At 35.1% G+C, this 13,537-nt stretch overlaps 1 protein-coding gene across 1 annotated transcript; it reads left to right on the forward strand.

Moving 5' to 3' along the window:
• Window positions 1-12,367: 12,367 nt before the first annotated feature.
• On the forward strand, window positions 12,368-13,154 carry LOC129942099 (uncharacterized). The gene is made up of 2 exons (XM_056050899.1): window positions 12,368-12,923; window positions 12,990-13,154. Exons 1-2 carry the CDS (start codon window positions 12,738-12,740, stop codon window positions 13,119-13,121), a joined length of 318 nt encoding a protein of 105 aa, XP_055906874.1. The 5' UTR covers window positions 12,368-12,737; the 3' UTR covers window positions 13,122-13,154.
• Window positions 13,155-13,537: the final 383 nt, after the last annotated feature.

Raw genomic sequence — 13,537 nt, forward strand, 5'->3', positions numbered from 1 at the left:
GAGGAAAGGTTACCAAAACAACTTCTGTAGCACACCTTAACTACTAGGGGAAATCTTGTCATAAAGTGGGAGGAGCTGGCAAATGTTCTTGGTGAGATCTCCCGAATTTCATCCGAAATAAGTTCGATGGACCTAAGTAACATGTTTATTGGCATGCTTGAGAGAATAAGCCACACTTATTACACAAAATTTAAAACGGATGCACAATCATCACATTACAGAATGATCTACAACAAACTGAACTTCAACCTTAAAACTTCTACCCCGAAGTGAGTAAGCGATTCGTGAAACATTTGCAGTTTCAAGGCTTCAATTTCAATGAGTAGCAACAACTTCATCAATCGCTTTTCTAAAATCAGATCTAAATTGATTTTAGATTCCAAATGGGAATTCCATGACACACGATCGGTAACTGTAAGGACTGTTTTTTTTTGTAAAACAGCCCCTAAAAGTCCCAAAAGGCAGCATATAAGAATGTTCTAATTTTTTTTAAACTAGTTTTGACAGCTTAATTATTTTATAAGGTCCATACCTCATTTAATTGCTTACTCGATACTCGCCAAAAGAGAAAAATTCATTCAGGTTTCAATTTTAGCAATTTAAATCTTAAAATCTTAAATTGACTTAATCCCCTATTTATCAAACCTTTCTCAACGATTCAAAACTACTACGGAGTTAATAGAAATGAATTGCTTACTAAATGAATGTTTTCCAACAGCTAAAAACTTTTTGGTTAAAGTGTTGTAAAAAAGTCTATAGGAATTTTAATTAAATGGTTTTTCTTATAAATTTTTAAATCAAATGCTTTAAACTGCACTGTTTTCATGTGAATGTACGCCTGCTGCAAAAACTTCCAATTTTGAGAATTAAAAAATGCAATTTAATAATTTCATATCAAGCAAAACGCTTTATTGCTTCTGTGTCGCATATGTCAATACCTTTGTTTACCTTTAACATTTCTATCAACAAGGATGTTTCTCTTGTCGATAATGTAACAATTTTCTCAGCTGCAAACTACAACATCTTTGGAAAAGACAAACACCTTTAACAAATTGCACCACTTGTCTCTTTATTTTTGTCATATTTTTGGAATTAAAAGTGGTTTCAATTCATCTCAAGAAAGTTTTTTCCTTCCTCTTTTAAACTTACAACGCTCTTTTATAGATGGTTCCTTAAGCCTTCTACATTTGCATTCATACCACCCATCACTGTCCAAGCCCAAGCTTAAGCCCATCACATTCTATTCCACAAACAAACTGCAAAAAGTATTAAAATTCACATCTGCATTTGCAGAGCCAGAGAGAGGGAGCAATATATTAAATACGAGTACTTCAGTGTCAGTCTTCAAAACGCATAGACTCGAGAGTAGGTGGTATTCCAATATACCAAGTTCACACGAATAATACCTAACAAAAGTACTCTGTGATGATGATGAATCCCCATAGAAATACAAAACTATATAGAAACTAAGTCGCAAAAGAAGTGGGTATAAACTTTGACATAATTCTTTCTTTGCTTATGCACTGCACTGCACCGCACCACACACAACATCCCATTAATAAAAGTTTTCTAAAAATAAGTCTTACCAAGAATATCTACAAATACCTTCTGGAAGAGTAACAGAGATAAATAATTTTTTCTTAAGAACCGCAGTAAGAACGACTAACGTTAACGTGGGCAAATAATGCAGCCTTATAGTGGTACAGGGCTGGATCAGGGTGCGGCTATAAACATCAAAATAAATACTTCCCAATTGAGTGAACCGAATGAAAGAGTTTACGAACCCTAAAGAAACGAGTTCAGATATATCTATCTAAGATTTATTCTACTTTTAAAATTGTAACATGTATAAAATACTTAAAATATATCTATAAATCCATGGCCCTATGGGCCGTCTACCGCATGATAGCCTAGCTTAAATAATTTAAGATTTTTAGATTGTTTGATACATTAAGTTTAAAATATCTTTTTGTTAGTTATTTTAAGATTAAAAGTCTTTACGAATAATTTTGTTTCTATATGCAAGTGCTAGTTTTATAAACTGTCCCAACTTTAGCCAATCGCTTCCGTTCAAAATGTTTTTTACTTCGTTTTTCTCCAAGGTGTTTTGTTGCCAAAATTTGGCCGTACCTCCGCCAGGATTTGACAACGTGCAATGGAATGTGTAACGTTTTCTTTAGCTCTTAAGTAAATAAATTATGTGGTGCAACAGTGTGAAGAGAATCAGGGCCTAGTGACTTACAACTTTCAATTATTCTTTCGTTCGAACAATAATGTCAGTGATGGAGGGGACCTACAGTTTAAACACTGAATTTAAACATCTAATTTGGGAAAGCACTTTTCTTAACAAGAATAACTCTTAGAGGATTTGTCAACTCCAAGAGCAGTCCCCGTGAAAAAATGTTAGGTGGTGCAGGCAATGATTGAACCCAAGACCTTTTGCATGACATTCTAACTAATCCAGCCATTTAAGTACATAGGTTTTTTAGAAATGGTTTACATTCCGCCAGGTTTTCCAAGGTAGGACTAAAACAAAGGTCACATAATTTCAGCTAACTTCATCCATTCTACAAACCACGAAGTTCTAGATTTTATTAACGATACTGCAATCCTTCTAGCTATTTTTCCAGTGTGGCTAAGCACAAGTTTAACAATATAATTAAAATTAAGTTTTTGAAATGAAAGGTGAAAGTCCACTTTTAATAAGGAGCATTTAACTTGGAGTTGTGTTTGACAGCCAAAATTAACGACTTGAGAAGTACCGCACGAGTTTTTCGGCAGTGTCAAATTGACAATAGTACCAGGATTCTGCAGCTGATAGTACTATTGCTTCTGAAGTTGTGGAAAATACTTGATATTTTGAGCTAAATAAGAGATCTGTGTTTCCATAAACATTGTGCCAATCAGTCCCAATCACATTCTTAGGAGCAGATAGTTTCATTAAAAGGTGTCTTTCCATATTGAGGTTCGTTGAAATAATGAGACCTAAGTAATCGTATTCTTTTACTCTTTCATTGATGTCCTCTTCAAAAACCCATTTCTTGTTTGCAACTAAGCGCCCTGTTCCTTATCGAAAACAATTGCTTTTGATTTGTGCAGATTCATCGTAAGGTTCCATTTCAAACAATAATATCAGAACAACAGCGTACATAAGAATTTTAATCACAAGCCCAACTATATTTCGCCAAAAGGCTGAAGGCATATTTTTTAGCAAATCTTCAAAAAGAGACAAAGAGACAATGTAGAGAAGGGATATCCTATCCGGAAAAAGCTTAAAGATGAGCGCCTTACGATGTACGGAATCAAAAATATCTGGAAAGTCTATATACAAAGCGTAGAGTTTTGTCCGCCTACGTAGATATGTCTCTGCAATATTGGTCAGACGAATATATGGTTTACTGTGGAGTAACAATTTCTGAATACAATTTAAATTTGGTAAGAAGGTGGTTATTCTCAATCAATTCGATGAGACAACAACATCTCAGAATTTCCATACAAATTTTGAGTGTTGTGTTGAGAAATGTAATTCCGGTAATTTACTGGATCCTTCTGATGTCCTTTTTGTAATAAAGGGTATATTATTGACTGTCTAAAGGAGTCGGGAACTTCACTCGCTATCCAACAATTGATTTTCGAAGTTTCAAAAATGTCAAAAGTAGTGAAAAGTCCAACGTTAGTTTGTCTATGACTTTCATAGACAAACGAACGTTCACTTAGTTTTGATGTATTTAAACAAGGCTTTGACGTCCCAACAGTTTTGTGTTTTATATTTCCTATACATTTTCAAAAATCACATTGGTTTTTGCAGGATATTAAGCTTTCTTCTTGATGTTTGCTAAAAATAAACTTTTTAATTTTGCTAAAGTTCTTATACTTTTTGTTTGCTTTCAGTAAATTTTGTTTTATCGACTCACACTTAAAACGTTGGTATAATTTTAGAAATGCAAACAAATTTTTCCTAACAGAATCACATTCCTTATCGTACCAGGCTGAACGGATATTTGGTATAGACGGTTTGATGCGATAGGTGACTGATACTTTTATAATTTCCTGCAAAAATTCAATAGTTGGACTTCTATCAGATGTTAGACATTTCTACTAGACTATATTCCGCCCCAAAAAATTAAGGGGCGAATCTGCCAAATCAATGGAAGTATCAAATAGATCAACTGGCTAATCTGGCAAAATCTACGGACTAATATGGAAAATAAGCAGATTAATCTGGCAAGAGTTAACGAGGATTGACAATTCAACAGACGTATATGGCAAGATCAACAGACATATTAAGGATATAAATGGATGAATTCGGTAAATCAAAAGACGAATTCGGTATATCAATGGACGAATTTATAGTTAATCAACGGACGTATTATGCTGAATAGTAAACAGATAAATCTGACAAAATAAAAGGACATATCCAACAGACGAACGGACAAAGTCATTGAATTAACGGACGTATCCGTGAAATAAAAGAACGAGTCCGTCAATATCAACAGTCTTTATGTACATATGTATTTTAAAAATCATCAAATTAATCTGATGAAATTTATCAACTCCAGTACCCAAAGAATCAAGAAAATAATTCAAAGATCAAATCAACATCAAAATAACGAACTAATTTTTGATTTATCCTTTGTTAGAAACGGTCTGGATGATAATTTGGTTCTCAAAATATAAAACAACATGTTTCGTCGTTTGGAAGGTGGTACTATCTTATCCATATTTTTAGTTGGATAATATTTGAGTTATGAAACGGGCAAGTACAAATTTCGGTAAAAATATGATCATTTTGTCATGGTAAGTTTTATTTTCGCTGGCTTTTTATGATTTTCAGACTGAAAAAGTTTTTCCAGAAATCAATTTTTGTAGCCTGAACTCAAAAGCTTCAAAAAAATAATTTATTTTTTTATTTTCATTTTTATTTAATCATTGGGTTAATGCATCTCTTCCTACTTTTATTAAATTAAATTGATGGCTGAAACACAAAAACGCTTCGGCTTCGCCTGACGTTTACGAGTTCGTTTCAGACATAGGAATTCAATATATGCTATGACAATGAAGCTTTGACCTCACGTTTCGTTTGAAAATCGTAAGTAAAAGAACGTAATGAGACTGCAAACGGAAGCTCTAGTTCAAATTCGCTGAATATTTTCTTTGTCTGACAGCTCCACAGCTGTAAAAAAAACTCAACAAACAAAATACATTTGACTTTGGAGGGGTTCCCATTGGTTTTTATAGAAATGTCATTCAAAGCAACCTGGAAGCCGAAGCTAAAGAGTGTTCGTGTTTCAGCCATGAGTGCCCGACAGAAGTTTTCTACTAAATTGTTTTTTTTTTCCCCAATGAAACAGCGGTAAGCAAAAGCTATTCTTTGTTTGATTTCAGCGCTAGTGTTGGTTTCTGCGTTTATGGCAAGTCTAGGTAGACAAAGTTCTTAACAACCTCAAAGTGACGTCTGCCGATGGTGACGTTTTGACCGAGACGTCGATGTTGTAACCTTTCTTAATGACAGCATGTACTTTGTTTTGCCCTTACTAACTGTTAAAGCCATTTTTGCTGCCTATGTCTCAAGTCTTGAAAAAGCCTCATTGACATCACACTTAGTTCTTCAATGTCAATGTTATCAGCATATGCAAATTATAATACAGACTTTTGAAAGAAATTGCCTCTAGTGTTGACGTAAGAGTACTGCGCTATTCCTTCAAGTACGATGTTGAAGAAATCGAATAACAGCTTATCATCTTGTCTAAAGCCTTTTTCACATCGAAAGGTTTTCTTAAGTAGTTCTCTACCCTTATGGAGCAGAGCGAATTCTCCATAGTCATCCACATTGACTAAAAAAGTCAAACGGTAATAACAAAGATACAAACCATTAATCTGTTACAACCAGTCTTACATTTTTCTTGGGATGAGTTCCTATTTTAGAATGAGGTGTTCCCTCGCTTAAATCATGCAAAACCGCTTTAACCGTAAAAAAGAACTCATCCCAAGAAATATGAAATACTTTGTTTATTCGATTGGTTTGAGTTTAAGCCTCTCCCCTCTTTCATTATTAAGATAGATTAAAATATTTAGTGATATTTTCTTTACAAAATTAATGTTTTACGGACATTTTATATACTTCCCTCCTGGAACCAGCCGTGGATGCGAATAAAATTTGCATTTTATTTCATCTAAGTATTATTTGTGTTGCTATATTATGGGAACCAAAGTTGCTCCCATAGGGCACATTAATAAATGTCCCCATAGACTTCAAGCAGCAGGGCCAACAAAATGAAATTCATATCCCTTTCACGCGACTATTCCATTGTGATTCAAGGACATTATTGATCTTTTGAATATTTGTATCTGTTATTTTGTCCTGTTTTTATTGCGTGTTTTGGTTGGGATTAATGAAATAAACCATTATTCCAATCGCGTTAACATTACAGCAGTATCTACTTCTACATGTATCTATACTCAATCAGCATTTTGTATCAATGTATCTTTTTTGTTTTAGTCCCTAAAAAGAGGCCTTTGTTTAGTCGCGTAAAAAACTCGTAAAAATTCTTCTAGTCCTTAATAAAATTTTGTCAGGCAAACAAAAAACAAAATAAAAGAATTTCGATTTGGCTTGAGTATGCGGAAATAACTTCTGATACTAGGTAGATCCTAGATACTATGTAGATACAAAACAATAGATGTTGAAGGATACAACAACAAAAACAATGAACAAACAAAATCCGGGAAAACTTTGCCTACAGTGCTGTTTAACAAAAAACAAAATAACCAACAATTCAAAAAAAAAGAAGGAAAAGTTAACGCAGCATGGTTTTCTGATGCATATACTCCCCCAGGAAGAAGAGGAACTCTTGCCGATGTTAGCAAATTGAATTGGGAATATTAAAAAGTTTGGAACGAAAAACAAAAACCCCTTTCAAGGATGATTTTATTAAGAACCAAAAGCAAAATCTGTAATAAAGGAAGGGTAATGGGGGCAAGCAGAGTACAACCATAACTTAAATAAGTATGTTTTCACAGAAAGAGCCTTCTTCATTCTAAGTATTTCGAATATGTTCTACCTTTTAAGATTTATCTATTTTGGTAGAAGAACTGATTGATTTTTGAATTTTTTTTTGTTTAAATAAATAATCAATAATTGTAGGTTTTGAAAGTAAGGCTAATTGCAACACACCCCGATACAATTGCATTAACTTTTTATAGCAAGTTATTGTAAACTGTCCTATTTACGTTTCAAGGCTCCCAGGCTCCAATATAAAAGATAATAATGTCAAGATTTACTGAAATGGCTTTTAAGTAAATTTGTGTAGTATTTTTTGTATATACAAAACAGGGTTATCCATTTATTCGGTTATCCGGTTCCAAAATTAAAAGTAAATAAAACACAAACAAGATATTTTTTTCATGAAATTATGTGTGAAATACTACATCATTTAAAATGACTACCACGCGAATGGTTTGCAAGCATCGATTCTTTGGAGGTAATTTTTCGGGCGGTACATCAGCCTTATCTTAACGAATGTTTGTTTTAAAGTGATCAAGAGTTAAAGCTGAAAATGTGTAGCACGTGTCATCATGTTGTTCAAACCACCACATATTCCCCAAGTCGTATTCTTTAATAGCAGGCAAAAACAAGTCCATTATCAAATGACCATAACGCTCCGTTGACAGTGACAGTCGTTTTTGAAGACTTACTTACTTACTTACTTAAGGTGGCGCTACAGTCCGGGGCGGACCTGGGCCTCAACCAACATGCGTCTCCAGCCAGCTCGGTCCCTAGCTAGCTGTCTCCAGTTTCGCACGCCAAGTTGGTTAAGGTCCTCTCCCACCTGCGTGCGCCACCTGAGTCGCGGTCTATCTCTATTGCGCCGTCCCTCGGGATTGGATTCGAAGACCTTCCGGGCTGGAGCGTTGATGTCCATCCGCTCTACATGACCTAGCCATCTAAGCCGTTGGACTTTAATTCTGCTAACTAGGTCAGTGTCGCTGTACAGCCCGTACAGTTCATCGTTATAGCTTCTCCTCCATTCTCCATTCTCCATCTATGCGTACGGGACCAAAAATCACCCGAAGAATTTTTCTCTCGAAGCATCCTAAGACACTCTCATCTTTATTTGACAGGGTCCAGGCCTCAGCGCCATAAATGAGAACCGGGATGATGAGTGTCTCATAGATGGTGATTAAAGATGCTCGAGAGAGGACTTTACTTCTCAATTGCCTTCTAAGTCCAAAGAAGCAGCGATTTGAAAGAGTTATTCTTCGTTTGATTTCAGCTCTGGTGTCGTTGTCTGCATTAATAGCGGTGCCTAGGTAGACAAAGTCCTTAACTAAATCAAAGTTATAGCTGTCCATGGTGAAATTTTGTCCAAGACGTCGTCGTTCAGTGTCCTTTTTTGATGACAGCATATACTTGGTCTTGCCCTCACTAACCACTAAACCCATCTTCTTCGCTTCCTTCGCAATGCTCAAAAACGCTCCACTGACATCACGCTTTGATCTTCCAATTATGTCAATATCATCTGCGTATCCGAGTAATTGGATGGATCTTTGGAAGATTGTGCCTCTAGTGTTGACGGTTGAGTTTTGCACAATTCTTTCCAGAACGATGTTGAAGAAGTCGCATGACAGTGCATCGCCTTGTCTAAAACCTTTTTTGACATCAAATGCATCGGTAAGATCTTTTCCGACCTTGATAGAGCAGCGTGCATTCTCCATCGCCATTCTACACAAACGGATAAGTTTGACAGGGATGCCATAACTAGACATTGCTTTGTAGAGCTCTTCCCTATAGATGTTGTCATACGCGGCTTTAAAATCGATAAAGAGATGGTGGGTATCGATTCGAAGTTCCTGAGTGTTTTTCAAGATCTGCCGTAGTGTGAATATTTGGTCGATAGTGGACTTTCCTGGTCTGAAGCCACACTGATAAGGACCTATCAGGTTGTTGACGATTGGCTTCAGACGTTCACATAATACGTCAGAGGATCTTATACGCAATGTTAAGGAGACTGATGCCTCTGTAGTTGGTGCAGTTTATAGGGTCTCCTTTCTTATGTACCGGGCACACTATGCTGAGATTCCACTCATCAAGCATGCTTTCTTCCGACCATATTTTGAGTTGGTGCATGCTCCCTACCAAGTCATCGCCTGCTGCTTTGAATAGTTTGGCAGCGATGCCGTCAGCTCCAGCAGCTTTAGTTTAGATATAGCTATCTTCACTTCGTCAAGGTCGGGTAGGCGGAATTGTTGATCTGCGTTGCCGAGGTTGAGTGGTTCTATCTCCCTTGCAGCGGAATTCCGTGATCAATATAGAAGATAATAATGTCAAGATTTACTGAAAGGGCTTTTTAGTAAATTTAAATACCACGCGAATTTTTGCAAGTTTCGATTCTTTTGAGGTAATTTTCGACCACTTTTTGACACACATTCGGCGTTATATCATCCATAACTTAACGAATGATTGTTTAAAGTTCAAGAGCTAAAGCAGAAGTTGTGTGGCATGTGGCACCATCTTGTTGAAAAAACACATTCACGAAGTTGTATTCTTTAATAGCAGGCAAAAACGCGTCTGTTATCATATGACTATAACGCTCCGAATTGACGGTAACAGTCGTTTCACCGCCATCGTCGTTTTTGAAGAAGTAAGGTCTTATCACACCTCCGAAATAAAAAAAATCCATTCGACGTATGTACGACGTGTTGATTAGTCAGCTGGCGTTAGTTGTTTTTTTAACTGCACTTTATATGGATGTAGGTTTAGATCCAAATGCAAACTACGCCATAATGTGCCGTCAGACAGTCCTTACTCCTGAGAACGACGAGGAATGGACAAATTCGGGTCTTCAGCAACACTTACAGCAGCGATGTTTTCAGTGGTACAAGCGAAACGATGACAATGCACAGGCCTTACAATATCTGTAACCATCTAGTCTCTCAAAAATGCTTCACAATTTTTACAATTGGTTGCATAGTTAGACAATTATGTAAACCATTATCTCTTCTTTAAGCTCGATATGTGGCTGTGACAGTATTCTCATTTTTGTAGTAGTTTTAAGCTATTTCGATGCGTTGTGCAATAGTTAAGAGATCCATTTTCGCGGAAGTAGCTTAAACCTATAATAACCAATGGGAATTTCTCCAAAAATAAAAGTATTTTGTTTGTTGACTTTTTTATAGCTGTTGTTCAAGAAATTTTAACTAAAGCTTCCGTTTGCAGTCACATTACGTAACATTACGTTATTTTCTTACGATTGTCAAATAAAACGTGAGGTCGATGCTTCATTGTAATAGTATGCATTGAATTCCTATGGCTAAACTCGTAACCGTCAGGCGAAGCCGAAGCTAAAGCATGTTTGTGTTTAAGCATTGATTTTCGACTCGAATATCTTGCAAAAAATCAAATATATTTGCTTAAAGCAAGTTTAAACTTATTAGAAAAGAGTGTTTTCAACATTCGATGCAATCGAGTTTTTGCATGATAAATACAAAACATGAAGAACTAACCCATGATCAACCAATAGTGTGATACCTTTTACAATTTGCACACCAATCTAAATTTAGTTATGGCTTAACGCCCATCCTAAAGTGTCATAATACAAGAAATAGTCACTTCGCGTGAACTATCGGATCGAGTTTCACAATCTTTGTTGGGAAATGACAGGGTTCCCGTTTACAAGAATATTTTTCTCAAGTAACTTAACTGGGCCGGTTTGAGCTAGGGATTTTATAAGCCATTTCTCAATAATTCTTCGTTTACTTTTTAGACCATTTGGATTCGACAAACAAGAAATGAACTCGTCCATTAACTGAAGGTTGGGATTCAAATCAACAAGGTGAAATATATTATAAATGTGTGCCTGATGGTTTTGAAAACGCCGAAAAAGTCGGGTGTCGCAGTTAGACCGAAATAGAATCTAGCTTATAACAAAAGGTCAGAGTATTATGACATGTTTGTCGTGATCTCTCGAATAAGGGAGGTTCGCCTTTATAATGAAACTTTTTAGATAAGCTAAAGCTTATATTAAAAGCTCTAAATGACTACTGAGTTTGAGAGGTACAAAAGTTAAAAATAGTTGAATTTAAAAAAAATTACTTGCACTACCCTCAACTTGTTCAAAAACGTTTTGTATACATTTTGTTATTGACTGGTACAATCATATTATTCGAATTCTCACGTAAGGGTTACATTTTTTGAGGAAGTTGATCTTTTTTAAGATAAACAAACTTAGAAATTAAAAAAACAACAGCTTGAAATGTTGACACGCAGGATGTCACATTGAATCATTATGAGAACCACTTGGGCCAAATCGATTAAATAAAAAACGTTTAACCATCCCAAACAAGGGCGAAGGGAGAATACCTCCTAAGCAATTGAATGATGTTACGCCACATAAGTTGCAAGAAGATACCACAAGTTTCAATAAACGGTTTGTAGGTCATTATCATCACAGTTAACTTCCTTACTATGATAACCAGAAAAGTACAAGTAACGACACTTCTCTTCTCTCGTTTTTTATTGAATGTGAGGATAGAATAGAACTTAAAAAAGCATACGAAAGTAAAGAGTTAAAAAGGTACCGGGTTTGTAAGAACATGAGTTTCAGAATTGTTGCTGTTCTCAGGTTGGGTACCTACAGCGTTACCGAATAAGCACCATAGTAGTATAAATATCGGACTTGAGGAATAAAATGCTCCTCCCTAGTGTAAAAAATGTGCTCCGAGCATCAAAATTGCTCCTAAAGGAGGACAGCTATGACACTGGCTCGTTGGTGTAGTATCATGGGCAGTATGCATTGAGTGTCATGTGTGTGCTTGTGTGTGGAAAAAAAAGGTGGATGAAATTTGTGGGGATTGAAAATGTGATAGGAAATTTCGAATTGATAATGAATGAAAATGTAAGGAAAATGTAAGGAAAAAAAGTGTTGGTAGAAAACTATTGTTGGGACTGTAAGAATATACTTTTTGGGCATGGGAATAGGGATGGGAAAATTTCATGCATGTTAATTACAACAACTATACAGTAGTATAAATATCGGACTTGAGGAATAGAGCATTTGGGTAAAATGTATTTTGTTGTTGTAAATTGTGAATTTTGGTGTGAATTTAGTTTTCGTGACTGTGAATTGCGGTTAGTGATGTACCTACAAAATTTTTTTATGTTTTTAGCTTGAATATTGACGTGGAGGATGCGGTGTATGTACACTGTACAGTAGGATGCTAGAAAAAAGGGATTCTTGTATGGTTTGTAGGTAGATTTCATTAGAGTATGGGTATATGAGTTTTGTATGGTAATGAGATCATATTACATCAGTGGGAGTTCATTGACTTTAAGATGCATTGGTTGTTTGAAGGTTGATAGTAATTTATGAAAAACAATTTAAGAAATAATAGAAAGGAAACAAATATTTTATGTCGTTTATAATAATTGTGATTTATTAATCCATGAATTGTTAGTCGGTGGGAAGCCGAGCCATTTAACATATACATTGTCTCCATTACTTTTAAGTACTTTTTCCACGAGATAAATATGAGGGTATTTAGTCTTTTGTAATTCTTTTTCGTAAAAACATCCACTAATAGGTTGACCATTAAAATCTTCAAGGAGATATGTTGGCGGGTTGGTTAGGTTTACTTTTCTTATCATAAAAATTTCCGTTGTCCAATTTGGTGTGATTAAAACTAAATTCCTTCCACATTTTTTTCAGAAATTTCTGTATAAATAGCTGTTTCAGTTTAGGATGTATCTCATACCGTCGACGATGAATCTCAGAGAAGAACTTTTACAAGTTGAAGAGGAAGTTTTGTTCAAGCCTTGTAAAAAGGTTATTGAATTAAAACAAAATGAAAAATATCGTATTGGTAAACTGAAACGTTGTGTTACGAAATTTGGAGAACGAATTGTTGCTGATTTGGGCGAATTTCAGGTAATTTTCCATTTTTATTTCTTAAAACGTTTAAAAACGTAAATACTAAAGACTTTTTTCTTTCAGACTTTCTTCCCAATGCGATACAACAAATTGTCAGACGCTGCAATAACCGAAATCAATCGAGGTTCATTCAACTTTACCTATTTATGTCCGTTAGGACGAACTGCTAGTATTAAAATTGAAGAAGAACTGTAAATTATTAAATAAACCTTACATGTTCTGAGCATACATATTTTGTTTTTAATTGCCTCTTTTCATTTCATTTGCGTAAAAGTGTTTACTTTATGAGGGGGAGAGTTTGACAGGTTTCAACATGTTTACCTCTGGTTAATCAGCGAAAATAAATTAAACTGAATTCATACAAAATCAATAGTATTTAAATATACTTTTAAGGTTTTTATATTGGGCATGTAACAAGTTATTAAGGCGAGAAAAGCATATTACAGTTTCAAAATCTGTTTGCTAGCTAGAAAACCATAAAATACAAACTTAATAGCATTTTTTCTTAAAAAATCATAGATACTAAATTTATTGGGTCAAAGGATGGTCAGTAAATTTAAAAAGAATAAATTATAAACTATCTTCACGTATACCATCATCATGTAAACTTA

Source organism: Eupeodes corollae, chromosome 1 (assembly GCF_945859685.1).
Source record: "Eupeodes corollae chromosome 1, idEupCoro1.1, whole genome shotgun sequence".
Taxonomy (NCBI): domain Eukaryota; kingdom Metazoa; phylum Arthropoda; class Insecta; order Diptera; family Syrphidae; genus Eupeodes; species Eupeodes corollae.